Source organism: Portunus trituberculatus, chromosome 43 (assembly GCF_017591435.1).
Source record: "Portunus trituberculatus isolate SZX2019 chromosome 43, ASM1759143v1, whole genome shotgun sequence".
In the NCBI taxonomy this organism is placed as follows: domain Eukaryota; kingdom Metazoa; phylum Arthropoda; class Malacostraca; order Decapoda; family Portunidae; genus Portunus; species Portunus trituberculatus.
In genome coordinates, this window is record NC_059297.1 from 5,946,773 (window position 1) to 5,965,220 (window position 18,448).

An 18,448-nucleotide genomic window follows, 5' to 3' on the forward strand; every position below is an offset into this window, starting at 1 on the left:
TCCGCCCACAGGGGAACTGGGACCTGCCACCAATGATAAGCTAGTTCTTCAACAATGACATCATAACATAACATAAATAATAGCTGGTTCTTCAACAATGACATCATCCCTGCCATCCTCAAGGATTTCCCACTTTTTGCTCCACCTTTGTAAATAATGTAAATATACTTAAGGTTATTTATTTTTGTACTGCAATACATTAGTTTTCTATGAACATTTGTTTTGGGGATGGGTGGCAGGCTCCTCCCATCTCCTTTGTTGTACTTTTTTTTCAACAATAAACTTATCAAATCAAATGAAATCAACCCTCTCTGGCAATGCATTCCAGAAGTCTATCACCCTATGACTAAAAAAAATATTTTCCTATATCTAACCTGCAGCCTTGCTTTCTAATCTTCCTGCCATGATTTCTAGTCCTACTTCCCTCCTCTAAGGTAAAGAAAGATTGCACATCTATGTAGTTTGTATCTGAGAACATTTTAAATAACTTGATGGCATGTGCTAAAATGTTTTTGTGGTCTGCAGGCTGAACACTCTAGTCTCAGTGGGTCTTTTTGTTTGATTATTTTTGTTACCTTTGACCAGTTATCTCCTTTCATATAACAAAAAAAAAAAGAAAAGTATAAAACATCATAATGGAAGAGGACACTAGACGTTCAATTGACTACCATATTAAAATAAAACAACTGCATATATAAAATGTTTCACTCACAACAGAAAATAATATTTTAACATGATATAGAAGTTTAATTAAACGATTATATATTATGTAGGTAATGGAGGTCAATATAAAAGCTGAGTTGATTGTTATGACTGGGGCAGGAGGCGGGGAGGCGTCTGCTGGGTGGCGGCTGTCAGGGCGCTGTGAGGCCTTATCTTTGTCACAGCGCCGGTCCAATACTGCCCCAGGTAAAACTTAATACGGGCCCTGCATCTCAAATTACATTGCCGGTAGTCTTGAGAGTAATTTGCGATACTTGGAAAGATCAGGACGTGAGTATTTTTCCAGTAGTGTCATAAAATGTAGAGATGAATAAGTAGCGTTGTGTTGTCACGAGCCGTATAACACCATAGTTTTCTAGGAACGGACTTGCATGCATTATCAGGTCAAGAGTCAGTAGTCGATCTTGCGCTGTTTGTTGGACTAGTTGATCTATCACACCTTGGCAATGCGTTAATAAATTGTTGCAGACTTCAATCTCAACGTATGAGGTACTGCTTATTAGGACCAGGCTAATTCGGACCAGTGTTGCCAAATCAGATTTTTAAAATCCGCCAGATGGATCCAAAATCCCGCTAGATTCCGACAAAAAACTCGCCATATATATATATATATATATATATATATATATATATATATATATATATATATATAAACAGTTTAATATACTAATAAATTTACTGTTCAGCTAACACTGATAAAACTTTACAATATTATTAATATCCTACATGAGAAATGCATAATGTTGTCGGTATATACAATGATTTTTGTCACTTACCCTCAAAGAAGCAAGTGGTGTGATGGGTCATCAACATCATCATCTTGGAATTCTCTCGGATATGTGCTAGCCACTGCTGTGAGATGTACTGCTGGACTTTCTGTTTCTTTTACTGTGTAGGCTTCCATGGTTCCAATTTTTCTAAAGACATCAGGTAGTAGGTCATAGTTATAGCAGCACTTATCATTCCTCCTGAGGCAAGCCCTAACCCCTAGAATGGCATTTGCCATTTTGGTTTCCATTTTATATCTCAGTTTTGTCTTGACAATGGCCATTTGACTAAAGACTCGCTCTACATCGGCATTTGCATGAGGAAGAACGAGGACTGGTAATGCAAATTCTGTGAGCTCTTTTAGAGGATTACAATCAGAAGCATCCGTGTACCTACTAACTTCACTCCAAAAACTGACAGTATTCTTGCTCTCATTCCACTTGATGAGAGTGAGATTCTGCCACTGGCCTTCAATAACACTAATCTGGTCTGCGGGTGTCTGCAATAATTCCAGAAATGGAGTCAGAGGCTCTTTAACTGCATGTTAAGCATTATTTACTGACAGGAGAGAGATCTTTTCAAGCATGTTGATGTTACTGGGAAGCCTCTGTCTAATTTCATGTACTAAAACAGTAATGAACTTGATACATCTTTCTCTTAGCGACATTTCATCTTGTTTTGAAAAACCTTTCTCCCGTAAAGCCTCTACTCCACACAGGACGGTGCGGCACTGTCCTGTGTGGAGTCTCACCATGATACAGGAACTAATCTCGTATTACAGGAACACGACTCTTTCTCGTACAGACAGACACTCATACATACAGACATGTTTCTTTCATGTAAAGATCAGTACTCATATTCTCGACACTATACCATACTGTTAAAGCTGGCAAACTTAATTGAAAATAATATATAATCATATTCAGCGGTTTTAAGCGGGCAATAAACTTTGCAATCCCGCTAGAAATCCCGCTAGCCGTTAAACCACTTTTTTTCTCGCTAGATGCCAAACAAAACCTCTAGATTTAGCAGGAAAACCACTAATTTAGCAACACTGATTCGGACCTTTTTCTGGCTCTTTCGGACCTGTATTAAGGCTGATTCAGCCCTTCATGGTTGGTTGATTCGGACCATTAATTCGGACCTTATATAAATACCTGTTACTGAGCGTACATTTAATGTAAAATAAAAGCAAAAGTTACCAGTGTTAAGCAACTTTGGCCACTGTGGATCAGGAAAAATACATCCAAAAGTAAAATTGCATAAAAAAAAAAAAAAAAAAAAAAATGACGTAAAAATAAAAACATACAATGCGTTTATTGAAACCACCTAAATAAACCCATTGTAACCCAAAGTAACTTCAAATCCTTCAATTACACATATATATAGGCACACTTCTTTAGAAGCTGGCCAGTTGTAATCTTCCTATCATTGTAGTCCTTCCACACTCCCATAATACGCCCTTGAATGTCCTTTACCTGTTTTCTTTGACGCCTCTTTAGTTTGCCCTCTTTGACAAGCTTAACCTGATAAGGTATTTCCTTAGCCTCTAAATAAAGCAAGTTTATCAACAAGTAAAATGGGAGGTTACCTTTTTTGGCACTTTTGTTTAGTTTATGATGTCATCCTTCTTGTACTGCGCCCAAATACTGACCAGTTCTCCACTTTTCATATCCTATGATGCAACCATGTTTCCCTTACGTAATCCATAAATTCTCTTACTGGTCCAATTACACCTACCTTTCCTGAAAGTTCACTAAAAGCTTCCTCAATATATCGGTCAAGACTAAGGTCCGAATCTGATCCGAATCAGCCACAGTCCGAATCGGCCACGGTCCGAATCAGCCGGCATTCCTCAACGTATTACTATCCTGGGCTCGTATTTTAAAACAGTCCTGTGCTTCATCTCCATTTCAAGAGGGTTTATTTGAATATACACGAGTTTTTTAAGGTGTTTTTATGGCTCTAGAGGTAGATTGATGAGATTTCTACATTATTAACCTGAGAAACACTTGAAAATCATTCTAATCATCTCTGTGGCCTTGGAAAATAGTTGTGGTGAGAGACCAAAACGTTTCTGAATATGGACACTAGTTCTCTTGTCCATTGCTTTTAAACCCCCCACACGTTCTTAATTTTCTTTCTTTTCTACGTGTATTTGGATATGTCATTTGGTTGGTGTGAATAGAAATATTGGCAATGCGTTAAGAAATGGTTGCAGACTCCAATCCCAATCTATTACTACCCTGGTTCTCTTGTCCATTGCTTTTAAGCCCCCACACTTTCTTAATTTTCTTTCTTTTCTATGTGTATTTGGATATGTCATATGGTCGGTGAGAATAGAAATATATGCAATACCACGGAGAGTGAATAAACTAAATGAAATGAAAAAAATAAAACTTAAGCAACTTCCTCATATGACGGAAGGAAAAAGCATCTGTGAATATGATCAATTTCTGTACCAATGAACTTAGTGTCTTATGCTTAATTAGGAGGAAGAAAAACAATAGCATTATTGTGCCTGGATGATAAAGACTGACAGACTCACTCAGTTCTTAATGATAATTGGAAAAATGGATAAGTATTGTACCATGACAGCCCTGACGTTTGATTCCAGGCAAAGGCGTCTCTCATGGTGAATCTATCTGGCCTTCATGTGATTTTCTCATTGTTTCTGTGATGTTCCAAGGTTGGGCATCACACCAGCACAGCCATGGGTGTCACTTGTTCATATGGCAAGATGTTTCAAACTTCGGTGGCCTCAGTAACATATGTATGCTGGTATTATTGCAGTTTTAACCAATACAACACATGTAACTTTATACATTCTCATGGTCTGGATCACATTTCTATGAGCATTTCTAACCCCATTTTACCCTCTTGGAAATTAATAATAACTTCAGGACAGAATTTACCAGGTGGAATTATTGCAATTTCAACCAATACATCACATGTAACTTTATACATTCTCATGGTCTTGATCACACTTCTATGAGCATTTCTAACCTCATTTTACCCTCTCGGAAATTGATAATAACTTCAGGACAGAATTTAGGTTAGGTTTGGTTTGGTTTCCCCACCCTAAGACCACACTTTCCCAGGAGGTTGCCAAGCTTGTTAGATGTAGGGAAAAAAAAATATAAGATAGGGTGTATTGGTTGAAACTGCATATTTACCTGTATGTTACTCTTGCTCCTCTTATTGAAAGTGTAGTTCTGCCGGTACAAAATTCTCCAGTGCAATTTTTTTTTTCTTTTTTCCAGCCTTCAAGTATGAACACTCAGACAGCAGCACAAGAGACCATGGCACCTGTAACATGCAGATGGACTGAAAGACTGTGGAATACATCCTTACTGAAGTAAATATTGTGTATGGGCAAGTTATTTAGGACGCAGTGAAGACAACAATTGCTGAGATGGAAGCACAAGAAAATGATACAGCTTGTGCTTCTCAGGTGACTGATTTGATTTACTTTTTCAGTGTGTTTGACATAATGATTGTATGTTATGCTGTGTTTTCTATTGTCTGTAAATACTTTGGGAACTTTAAACAATGAAATATCTAATACTTCAAATATTTATAGCAGAAGTCTACCTGGAAACTTGTAAAAATCCTGTTTGGATATGTAATTTTTCTCTTGTATTTATAGATTTATTTCATGTCCATGTTGAACACTTCAGGAATATGAAAGTGGTGGATCAGTTTGTGACACAGGAGGAGGAGGAGGCTCAGCTGAGTGCCTCCTACAAGAAAATTCTGCTGTGTCCACTATGCTGACTCCCATCACTCCTGTGACTCCAGTTATAACTCCTTCGCAGTCACAGCATACAGCATCAACGACTGACCTCGATAAGCACACACCCAGCATTGACAATCTCATACAGCAAGGTACAATAATATATATATATATATATATATATATATATATATATATATATATATATATATATATATATATATATATATATATATATATATATATATATATATATACACACACACACACACACACACACACACACACACACACACACACACACACACACACACACACATTCAATAGTTGCATTGGCGGCAAATATAGGTGATCAAGGGACCATTGTTATGTTGTCTTAAAACCAAAAAAGTTCTTAATAAGTTACAATTAGTCAGGCCATAGGAACAGTGAACAATTTACTGTTCCTGGTGCCAAGATGAACATCTCACAAATATTTCTCTTTGTGTGTAGAAAATTAATCAGCATTCTCTTGCTTTTTTAAGGGAGTCTGATCTCCAGTGGATACTTGAGTCTTGGATTGTGTCTGCATGAATTTACCTACTTAGTTGTATTTACTTAGTTGTGACACACAGGAAAAAGAAGTATGCTCATGCTGTCTATTTCCAGATTTATTTTCATCTAACTTTGTCTTAAATTTGTTTATTGTAATGACCTCATTGTCCAACTTATCCCAGATCTCCACTGACAACATAACAATGGTCCCTCATTCACCTAGCATATGTGTGTGTGTGTGTGTGTGTGTGTGTGTGTGTGTGTGTGTGTGTGTGTGTGTACATTTTATTTTAGGAATCATTCCTTTGTGGAGTGGAGATAGATACATTCTTCTATTGATTTATGCATTTGCCTTATTTGTTTGCTCCAGAATTGAATTGTACATTTAAATATTTTTTTCTCCTCCAATTTTTCCTTGCCTCCAAAGATGGAGAGGGCAGCAGTAGCAGCATGGAAGCTCTGGGAAGCAGTGTTCGGTCTAGACTTTTGCCAGATGATGCCTGTTCTCGGACAAGCATGAACAACTTACTGGAGACTAGCAGTACTGCCTCTGGTAATGTATCGTGCTATCTTACCCTCAGCTTTATAATTATAGTATTAAGACAAAGTTGAAGAACCATATCAAGTATTATGAAGTGGAATGTGCAATAGAACAGAAAGAATTTGGAATGAGTGCTTGAGGAAAGATTGATAGGCTGATAAAGTACCTTTCAAAATTATGGTGACAAATGATCCTTTCTGTCTTAGCCCTTCATCACTCTACACAAATTCTGTAGATTGTGATATGTTCTTGTTAGTTAAAGTGAACAATGACAATGGGATGTTTGGTTTAGAATATGTTAGCATTAGGTGAATGAAAGATAAAGGCTCACTGCTAATCTACCCAAATTCTATTGCCTTCATCCATTTCCATCTCTTGTATGTGGCAGGGATGTATTTCATTTGATATGTTTATCGAAGTAACACATGAAATGTTGAATTGCAGATGGCATGCAGCGCAATAGTGCTGTGCTAGTGGAAGACACCACCCTCTCAGACACAGGTGAGGGGTGCCAGACAGGACATTCACATAAGGAAGGTGACAGCCAACCCACTGCAGTGACTGATGGTTAGTCTGTTTTGTGGTGCCATCATTGAAAAGCTCTAACAAATAGTTCTTTCAGTACAGTGGTGCCTCGGATTATGTTCTTAATCCATTTCCAGACTGAGAGTACAACCTGATTTTGGTCCAAGTGAGACCTTAATTTCTCTTTGTAATCAATGGGAAACTGATTAATCTATTCTAAGGTGAAAAAATCATTTGGTGACACTTATATTTCAACTAAATGTATAGAACATAGTAATATGAAGTATCTGGTAGTTGCAATAGTAAAAAAATTACAGGATATCTTGAAACCTGCCTCTTGAAATTTAGGAGTTCAAGTCATAAGGAGGAAGTTTTAGGTATTTCAAAAGCCTTTAATAAAGTCTGTCACAAAGCTTTAATCTCCAAACTACCCTCATATGGCTTTTATCTTTCTCTCTGCAACTTCATCTCAAGTTCTCTTCAACTGTTCTATTGCTGGTGTGGTAGATGGCCTCTGTTCTTGTATATCTATTAACAGTGATGTTCCTCAGGGATCTCTCCTGTCACCCACCCTCTTCCTGCTCTTTATCAATGATGATACCACCCTACACCAGCATAGGAGTGGATAGGACAAGAAGTTTTGGTTTAGAAAAATTAAGAATGTTTATTATCTATGCTGCATTCCTAACAACTCTGAAATATTTCATAACTGTATGTAAAGGCTCTTCTAGAAGTAAAGAACTTATTCTGGTAATGAGGCAAAAATATTTTAAATTCAATTTTTTTCAATTTTTAATGCAGATCTGGACCTTTACGAATAATTAAAAAGATTTGCAATGAAAGATTTTATTCTAACTTTATAGACAATCAAGTAATTATTTGGAGAAGAATATTGATATAGAAACTGTGCTTTAGTTGAAAAGTGCATTTATGTGAAGTGTTTTCATTTTATCATAAAGTGAATAAAGTTTTTTAGCTCTGCTGCATATTACTTTGAAAGTGAAAAAGTTTATTATCAATGCTGCATTCCTAATAATTTTAAAATGATTCATAACTTTATATAAGGATTCTTCTTTAAGTAAAGAATATTTTCTAATGATAAGAAAAATATTTAGGTAAATTAATTTTTATTTATTTGTTTTTTTAAATTAGATACAGACCTGCTTAAATAATTGAAAAATAATTTGCAATTTAAGTTTTTCTTTTTTAAGTTTACAATCTTTTTTCACTTTGAAATTTATTACTCAGAAACCTTACAACATGAACAAGAACAACAGCAGGAGCAACAGGCGTCTCCCCAGCATCCAGCAGGTAACGAAGGTGTTGCCAGCAACAGTGGTGATCGCAGCAGTGACAGTGGAGTCAATGGTGGCCAGGTGGTGTTCAGTGAGGACATGCCAGAGGGCCTGGAGTCCTACGTCACCCTCACAGGCACCATTAAGCGTGGGAAGAAGAAGGGACACAGCATTGATGTAAAGGTATGTTTTCTGGGAATATGAGTATGAGGCACCATCTCTTGGTCTGATGTTCCTTAGTGAAAGAATACACATGATCAACTTAGTCATGTATTACACATTTCACTGCTTGACAGTTCTTCTTATAACCACATGGAACTTTTTAGTGTGTCTGTGGAGATTTTAATTAACTTATTTATTGATATGATTATTATTACTTATTGCAGTAACCAGTATTTTGAGAAAAAATTGCCTTCCTAGTAAAAATAGTCAATATATTAGATAACAAGTCTGCTGTTTTTGATGGCCTGCACAACAACTGTCAATGCGTCTTCTTGGAACCCTCAGGTGAACTTGTCCCGTGAGGAGCTTGATGATCTGGAAGCCTCCATCACACAGACCCTTGGGCCAGATAAGCCTAAGCCACGATGCTCTCAACGCTATGGGCCTCACATTACCCTCCTCTCCCTCATCTGCTTCCCATTCGTCTTCCTCGTGTCCTCAGGTTACTCATTTTACCTTGGGACCCTCACTTGGTACAGGTCAGTGGTGTGCCTCTTGTAGACTTCTTACAGGAAGAAAAATCATTTAAATGTCAATGGCTTTAATTTGTTTTTAGTATTATATTATATCATATATTATGTTCTCATTCATTTATATTTTGAGATTTTCTGCAATAAAAGATATTTTGTGATGATAACTTGTCAAGTTTCTAGTATTGTACAGTATCACATGAAAGTTTTACAGAGATATTTAGAGTACCAATTACATAAAGTATCTTTTTCTGTATGTAGTATATACAGTGCTCGTCATGGCATTATGCTGAGTGAACGCCATGGCATAATGCTGTGACGAAAACAATGGCCTATCATATAGGGATGTCTTTTTTCATCATGGCATTATGCAGGGTACCAAGCATTAGCATGATGTCTCTGCCACCCAACACACCACAGTACTACCTCAGTGCCCTCGTGACTGTCATGGTGAGAGGAAGTGTTGCACCATTGTTGTTTCATTCACACCACCTTTGGTCTGTGTTTCCCTTGGTTTGTGGGCTATACCTGAGTGAGTATGAGTAAAAGGAAGTCATTGATGCCTGTAACTATAATTCAGATCATAGGGCTTCACAAAGCTGGGCTCCAGACAAGAGAAATAGTGGCAAATATTGGTGTGAGTGAGGGATCTGTGAGAAAATGGTTGAAGTGTTTCAGGGTTGACAGTGGTGTTGAGGTACCATCTGCTAAACCTTGGCCTGCCTCTCAAAGAAAACATCTGTATGCACTTTAACTGTGCTCAAAAGGCAGCTAGAGAGTACACCTACTGTAACTGCCAGAGAATTGAAAGAAAAACTCACGTCTGCTTTCTGATGCAAGCCAGGCCGAGGTTTAGCAGACAGTATCTCGACACCACTGTCATCCTTGAAATGCTTCAACCAGTTTCTCACAGATCCCTCACTCACACCAGCCTAGCTTTGTGAAGCCCTATGATCTGAACTATAGTTACAGGCATTCATGACTTCCTTTTACTCATTTTCATTAGAGATGTACCGATACCAAAATTCTGGCCGATTCCGATACCGATACTACTACTTATAGTGATTACTGCACTGGACACCAGGATGAGTTGGTGGACGGCGAGCGTTTTCAGATGGGAGGCTTTGTTTTGGGGGATGCTGTAAGTCCTTCTGAGAATATTTGTGAAATAGGAGCAATTTTAGAAGCTTTTTGAAGCCATTTGCAAAGGTAAATTACTCAGTAATTGGAATGAATATCTTCTTAGTCTTCTGATTCTTGTCAGTTATTTTAAATTCTTACTTCTTACTCCTTTAGCGACCATTTCTTGTGCATTTTCGTTACTAATTTTTTATTGACGATATTTTGGCGTTCAAAAATATTTTTAAAATTCTTAAAATTGTAAAACAGACATAAAATATTAGCAAAAGAAACTCATTTTGTTGTGTATGTTTCTCTTTAATTAAATCTGATATTCTTTGATATTAATTCATTAGACCAATTCAGAAAAATGAGCTTTCACCTAATCTTTTCAATTAAATAGAAAAAAGTTTAGTTTATTCAAAATTTCTAGTGTATTGCTATGATCTTAAATAATTAATATGCAACAAATTATACACAATGCACATGATTACAAAACAGAATCGTTACTTTCTCAGTTATGTAATTTTTACATCCTTAGGTTAACACAATCATTTTGCTGGATTCTCAATATCTGAAGTTTGACATTCTAAGATTATAGTTAAAAAACATAAGCTTTTCACCTGTGTGAACTTTGTGTGGGTGGAGGAGCAGCGTCTGACTGAGAGACAGTGAGAATACGTGGTGACTCATGACCGATCGTGTGACAGGATGCCGGAGTTCAGCCTATACACGTTTCATGCACATCCAATTTAGAGGTTGTGGCTTATTACCACAGAAAACAGTATTCTATGACATACGGTAATCACCACGGAAACTTAATATGCTGTATTATATTGATTTGGTATCATCAATATCTTATATCGAATATATCACTAAGTAGTAAATTTCTTTTAGGTATCGGAAGTATCGGCATGAAATAAGCCGATACTGATACCCATAAAATGGGCCGATACTGCCGATTCCGATACCATTACTGATGCATCGGTACATCTCTAATTTTCACCAAATTATAGACTAGAAACCAAGGAAAATACAGACAAAACATGGTGCGAATGAGAGAACTACTGCGCAACACTTCCTCTCGCCATGACAGCCATGGGGGCACTGAGGCAGTACAGTGGTGTGTGTAGGGAGGCAGTGACATCATGTTAATGACTGGTACTCTGCATAATGCCGCAACAGAAAAGCCATTGTTTTTTGTGACGGCATTATGCCAGGGTGCTTACCTGACATAATGCCGTGACAAGCACTGTATGTATAATATTGATGCATGCTTTCACCCAGCTTCAAATGGTGAGCACTAGCAGTATTCCAGTAGTAATGTGATTGCATGATGACAACATCTCAGTACCCCAAGGCCATACAAGACTGCATGGATATATTTTTGTCCCCAAAATTTACCTGAAAAAATGGACTTTGTACTCCACAAGGAAAAAATGCACAGGCAAGGCATATTTGGGGACAAAAGTATATCATGCAGTCCTGTGGCCTTGAGATACATGGAGAGTTGAAAACACACCATTTGGAGGCAGGTGAATACATGTATGTACTAGGTTTTACAAAGCTGTTTATTAGCAATTTTGTTACGAATTGCAATTTCATCTATCCATACTGTTTGTCGTGTAAGCATTTAGTGATGAAATACCCACAGCAGAAAAGATCATATATATTTACACTGACACCTTAAGTTCATAGAGTTAACTGTATTGAAAATGACAAAGCATTAAAAACTAATACATTACTAAGGTATAATATGATAATCAGTTTTAAAGTATCATGGAAAGTTTAAAATTTATATGATATATGGACAAATTATTTCTGGAAGTCCTCAGCAGAGATCATATCCTTGTCGGGACCAACACAGTAGTCTGCATCTCCAACACTTTACTAGTAAGGAACTGCCTAGGTGATAATCAGTATGTTAATGATGTTTTGGTCAGCTTTGACTGTTCCACCACTTCAGTAATACAATGTATCTCAGACAATATATTCCTTTCCCCAGCATGCTGACAAGGGCAACAGAAGCACGCTGTCTCCCTAAAATAACATTGCCACCATTGCTCATTCTCACGTATCCATTTCTTATCATCGTCTTCACTTTTGGACTGGGGATATATGGAGCACTGGTTCAGGTTTGTGTCATTGGATTGTTTGCTTTTGTACATTACTCATGCATTATTATTATTATTATTTTTTATTTTTTTTTATAAGATTAGTTAGAGATACCCAAGATGAAAAAGAGATATGATTGTGATGTACAAATATATAAGGAAAAGGTAAAGGTTAACATAGAAGACTTGTGTTATCCAATCCAGTAAAAAGGACATAACATTAAACTTAACAAGACAATAGAAGATAAGTACATGCAGAAATCCACTCGCCAAATAGTGCTATAGATCACTGGAATACATTACTAGAAGGAGCAGTGTGTGGATCATGCATAATTTTTATTTGTTTTTTTAATGAAAGTTTGGTTCTTTAAAGGACATCATAAGCTCAAGTATAATGTATTGTCTTACTTTCAGATATCCTTGTCATATGACTCTTGGTGGTCTGAGATCAGTGACCCAGAGAAAGGCTTCTATGGGTGGCTGTGCTCTCTGCTGCATGTGGAGGAATGTGCTCCATACGAAACAGTGGTGCTCATGACAGAACCACTCAGTGCCAAGGTGCAGGACTGTACTGTGTAAGTCATGACACACACACACACACACACACACACACACACACACACACACACACACACACACACACACACACACACACACACACACACACACACACACACACACACATACAGATTTACAAGTGAAGTGGGTGTCCAAATATCAACATAAAGTTTTATGAAAAGAAATAATCTATTTACAAAATTAATATCTTTGAGAATATTCAATTTTTTCTTATTTTAAAAAAGCTTTTTAAGAAATGGCAATCGATGAAAACTGGTTGTAAACTTGATGATATAATTAATCATGAATTAGCATTTAGGTATGTGTGTACCAAGTTTTAAGGGAAATGTATTGAGTTATGCATTCTTGTGTTATGTGCTAGAGAGAAATGTATTGCAGTTGAATGTGTGCTGTTCTAACCCACATGTATAGCATGGCTATGGCAAGGGAAGCAGGTTGTGGTCTGTTCTGTCATGTTTGGCAGGGGCTTGGGCAACACTACAATACACACTTTTCAAATGGCCAGACAAAATACCTCAACATTCTTTTGTTTATTCACATTGGCCAATTAATCTGTTTAATTTGTTTATTAGTATGCTTTTTTTATTTATTGAGTGAACAAGGTGCCTGACATCTGTTATCTTTATTTTATGTTTTTTAAAAAGTGAACAAGAATTTAATGTCAAATGCATTTCGAGAAAGATATCTATAGAGATCAATAAAGACAGATAGATGGGTGAGTAGATATATTGATACAGTCATTGTTGGAAGTCGAGCAGCCTGTAATTCTTACTTCTGCTGTGTTTACCTTAGTGTTTTCTCTCAATCTTAACTTCACTTATTTGCTGATGGTCTCCTTACAGTTCCCAAAACTAATGAATTATAAAAAAAAAATCAGGGGTCTTAAGAATGTAGGAAAATACTAAACACATTGGAAGTGTGATGTATTACTTGACTACTGACCATCTCTGTACTCTAGGAACTTGATAGATTTTAGGCAAGATACATTCCAAGAAATGTCACTTAGAATTTACATTCCACCAGGTTAAACTTTTGCTTTATGAGGAATAAATGTTTGGGTCCAAAGTGAGAAATACAAAACAATAATCAGGATATTTAATGAATAATGAAAGTAAAACTTTGGCTCATTCATAAATGTTTTGACCTCTTATTTCAACTACTTTTAAAAGGGTCTAGGAGAAGGTACTGTGAGTTTTAAGGATGTTTTCATGATTGTAGTGATAATTTAACAAAAATTGTATCATCAATGAGAAGCAGACCAATCTTTGTAGCCTTTAGAAAGCAGTCCTAATAAGAAAACAAAGCATTTAAGAATATGGGCCTTTATTTCTAGACATTTGCAGCAAACACTTCTTTCTTGCATTAAGTTGTGGGGTATATGGTAGCAATGGTATGTGGAGCTGCATTTGACTGTGTAGGTTCCAATACTCCAGTGGTATTTTATTTATTTTATTTATTTCATTTAATAGAGCAAATTAAGTAGTTAATGTTAAAAGTGAGTCACATATACCATACAGTGATATAACTCCTATTCGTTATTATTATTTTCATGATCATTACTGTCATTATTACCATTACTGCTGTAAATTTTGAAAGGCACAGACAATAGATAAGCTGCACAATGAACATGACTGCCAGACTTACTCATCACTACCCAGAGGAATCTCAATCCATTGTTTTCCACAATGACAAACTAACCTAACCTTACATAAACATTATTTTTGTATTTTCCAGTGAAAAATAACCTACTCTAATATTAATATTACTTTTGTAGTAATATTTTTATTTATAAACCAGCACAATTTATATTTTAGAGGGCAAAATCATATCAGTGGCTTTGCCAACACTGGTGCTCTAAGAGGGCTCTACTTGCTCTTCTGTTCTCATATGCTTGACATTCATGATGCTTTTAGTCTTTCACTTTATCGATGTTAATTTTTCCATTCCTTAATTCACAGACACTCATAATGTGGCATTAATTAAATACATTAAAAGGGCCGAGTTATATTCTGTATCTGTATTTATATACATCAGGCTGGCATTCTGTATGAAGGGGTTGTCAAAACAAGGCAACACACACACACACACACACACACACACACACACACACACACACACACACACACACACACACACTTTCAATTATTACAACAAACATTCCCTGATATTTTATTTTTAAAGCATCATATTATAAAACAGGGAATGAAAAAGAAAAATGAAAAGAATTTTTAGGCATGTGATTAGATACAACAACCTTTGGGCACCCTAATATCCCTTACACCATTAAGAACTTTTGCTTGCTAATACAGAACAGGACATTAAAAAATTCACACTTCCTTGTGAAATAGTCTTTCCCAGGAATTAGCCAACACACTTTTCTACCAAGGTCATTTATAGTCATGGTCAGAAGTCAAGTAACCTTAGGCTCTCACTTTCACTCGGTTTGGATTTTCTTCAATCCTGTCTTTTGATCTGACAATGATGTGTGGTAGAGTCATAGCCAATCAGAGGAATAATGGTTGAAGGAAAAGTTTAAACACAGATAGGCAAGGCTACAAATAATGACTTCTGACTTTCATTGAACCATCTGTGCATACACCTGGGACCAAACTGTGCTCTGACAGAGGCTGTGGTTCCCTGAGATACCATGCTGCATAGTATTGGTTGATATGGCATGACAATATCTTTGGTGGTCAATGCATTCAAGATGTAGATTAGAGAAGTTCTGACATGGGACAATTTTATGTGGTTCGTCATCTGTGATTTTTTGTGTAGATAGCAGAGCAGTATTGTAGTCTTCCTGTTACAAGTGCACTATGAGGTGATATCACATGAGCTAAAGCAAGGATGAGGAACCTCTCTTAACTCTCACTGCTATTCAACATCATTCCTTACTCATAAACCACTCTGAAACATTTAATATTATTCTATAACCACTTTTAAATATTATACTGGCTACAAGTGAATGTGCAGGCTATATATAAATATTTTTTTCCCTCTTGTGGGATCTTGTAAAGAATTTGTACATTATTTTAATGCTGCTAATTGTTGCACATAGCAATGAAAGGATTACACATCTTGTCTTTTTTTAGTAGAAAAATGCTGTTACAATTGTAATTGCAAATTTAGGGAAATTAGACTTTTGAAGGAAAGACTGGCACTAAATTAAAGTTTTGTGTGTGTGTGTGTGTGTGTGTGTGTGTGTGTGTGTGTGTGTGTGTGTGTGTGTGTCATGTCTTTTCAACAGCGATCAGGTGCTGTAAACCACTATTGGTACTTATATGCCTCAGTCATGCTATTCTACTCTTGCTTCTTCTTTACTCTTTATGTCATCAACACAACTTATAGTTTGCTACAGATTATGTTAGTAGTAGGACTGTTGTGATCAGTGGGCAAGTAACACTTGTACTGTTTTATACTATTTCTTTCATTCCTAAACCCTCTCATCTAGTGGCAGTCTAGTAGTAAAACATGACAATTAATTGATTTGTAACATATTAAAGAAATTCCATACTTAGTGGAAGTCAAATGTTACTTGATATTTGTCTTTAAGTGTACCACTCATGAATCATCATTTCCATGCTACATTTTTCCCAGCACCCTGAGTATCTGTTCATGCATGATATCATTTGCTGTTATACTGGGTCTTGAGGTGATGTAGAATGTAGTGACTGGATTCTTGGTTATAATGATTGTAATTGATGCATATGAAGGTTGAAGACAGTCTTACATGTAACTCTATAACATTTTTTTCCTCAAGTTTCAGCACAAAAACTTTCAATGGATATAAAGTTGTAGATGTGCATGACAGAAGGTTGTTAGGAGCTAATGATCGGCTCATGAAGTCTGTCATAAAAGATGTCTGATGAAAATGTTTGTTGCAGAATTTTGAAGGATGTATTTCTACCTTCCGTTTCTGTAGTGCTTTCATAACTGGTGTTTCTGCCGAGTCAAGGAGATTTACATTCTGTTGTATTTTGTATGTGACATGTACAATTCAACTTGCACAAAATGGAAAGGATATACTTTATGGTCCTTTCCTCAAATTAGTAATCTCAGTTGTACATATTTAAAAATCATATGAATGATGACTTTAGAAGTATTCTTTTCTGAGTGCCTGTGTTTTTTTTTTTTATTTTTTTTTTTTATTTATCTACTTATTTTTTATTTTTATTTTTTGTTTGTTTGTTTGTTTGTTTGTATATCAGTGGTGTCAACCTTTGTTCTTACTTGCTCAATTTTTTTTCTTTATGAAATGTGTGATTACTCATTACCAGACCATTATTTACATAGACCATACTATAATATGTTATGTTACTGTTGTTATGTTATTGTTTTTGTTAAATGTTTTATATTTAAGATATGTTACCATATACTATATTGTAGAGTATGTTTCAAACTCAGTATGATTAAGAATTTTATTTAAATTTCAAAGCTTTATTTATGTATTTTGTAGCTTGACAATATGTGTGATGTGTTTAATCGTTTCATCTATACTTCCAGTCCAGCTCATCTTTATTCTCAATCCAGCATTACTTGATACATGAACAACAGTATGTAGACAGCTCTAGGTTAATATCAGAGAGTAGGATGGAGTAGAACAGTGAAATATCTATATTATTCACACCTCTTGTCTTGAATTAGATTGAATGAGAAAACTGGTAGTAGAAGTGACTTTGTATAAGTAAAACAGGCTTTAATTTGTAGTCTTCCTTCAACTAGGATGTTTATAGAAATTTTGAAAACTCCTCAACCACATCCACCACCTTTATCAATGCGTGATTGATTACGCTGGGTTTAGTGTTTCATAATTCACTTTCCTTTTGTTCATGAGATTCATCACAATGCAAGCTGCTGTCATGCCTCTCACCAGTCTGTCCTTATCATTCATGGGGTTCATATATCTTTTAGATTATCAGACATACTCTCTCTCTCTCTCTCTCTCTCTCTCTCTCTCTCTCTCTCTCTCTCTCTCTCTCTCTCTCTCTCTCTCTCTCTCTCTCTCTCTCTCTCTCTCTCTCTCTCTCTCTCTCTCTCTCAAAATTCTCATTTCGGATTGTGGCCAATCTTCTTGGTGAAAGCTAAAATAAAGAACAATAAGTATTGTATATCAGATGAGGTCTGATACATTTTACTGATCAGTCATTGAACACACCGGAATCTAAGTGGTATATTTTTCAAATGTGTGTAAGATTTCCCATGCATTGATACATGTAGTTGATATTGCAGAGGCTTGTGCATTGTCTTCCAGTTATATAACAGCATTATAGATCCACAGGAATTAGAATTTTGAAATTAGCTATTCTGTAGCTATTTGTAGCATTACGTGATTGACTAATCATAAAGTCAGTAGAATGGCCTCTTCTTCAGATATCTGAAGACTTAGTATATTGGTAGTAGATAATATTAATTTCATATACTACTACATGTAAAGAAAAATGTGTGTTACAGTGATAAGTAAGCAAGAAGTTTTATCAGTACATGAGACTCCCAATGTTATGTTACAACAAAGGAAAAGAGAAACCTTCACAGCTTATTTGTCAAGGTTGTAAACTGAGATAGTCCATGAAGTCATAGTGTCTGTTGTACCACTTTATTAAGTCCTGTGGACTGACAAGAGCATTTGTTTATTACTGTTTTCCTCTCCATCATCAGTTCTACCACTTCTTCCAATTTTCCATTTATGGTACCCAGCCATATATTTTCAATAGATTGTCCAGTGTCATTCCGAGGTCTCTGCCGTGCGTTCCATCCATTTCGAGGCATCACTTGTATTTCTTGAGCATTATAGAGCAGAACCACTGGCTTGCTAGGCCTGTCGT

At 36.1% G+C, this 18,448-nt stretch overlaps 1 protein-coding gene across 2 annotated transcripts; it reads left to right on the forward strand.

The window, feature by feature from the left end:
• The first annotated feature begins 813 nt into the window (after window positions 1-813).
• LOC123518071 (transmembrane protein 169-like) lies at window positions 814-17,624 on the forward strand. Of its 2 annotated transcripts, none has more exons than XM_045278655.1 (9): window positions 814-909; window positions 4,755-4,945; window positions 5,172-5,379; window positions 6,189-6,314; window positions 6,747-6,869; window positions 8,076-8,305; window positions 8,630-8,823; window positions 11,939-12,068; window positions 12,462-17,624. In XM_045278655.1, the coding sequence occupies exons 2-9, from the start codon at window positions 4,907-4,909 to the stop codon at window positions 12,624-12,626; spliced, it is 1,215 nt and encodes a 404-aa protein (XP_045134590.1). In that variant the 5' UTR covers window positions 814-909; window positions 4,755-4,906; the 3' UTR covers window positions 12,627-17,624. The 2 variants fall into 2 exon arrangements, with proteins under 2 accessions (XP_045134590.1, XP_045134589.1); XM_045278654.1 differs by having other exon boundaries at window positions 822-993.
• Window positions 17,625-18,448: the final 824 nt, after the last annotated feature.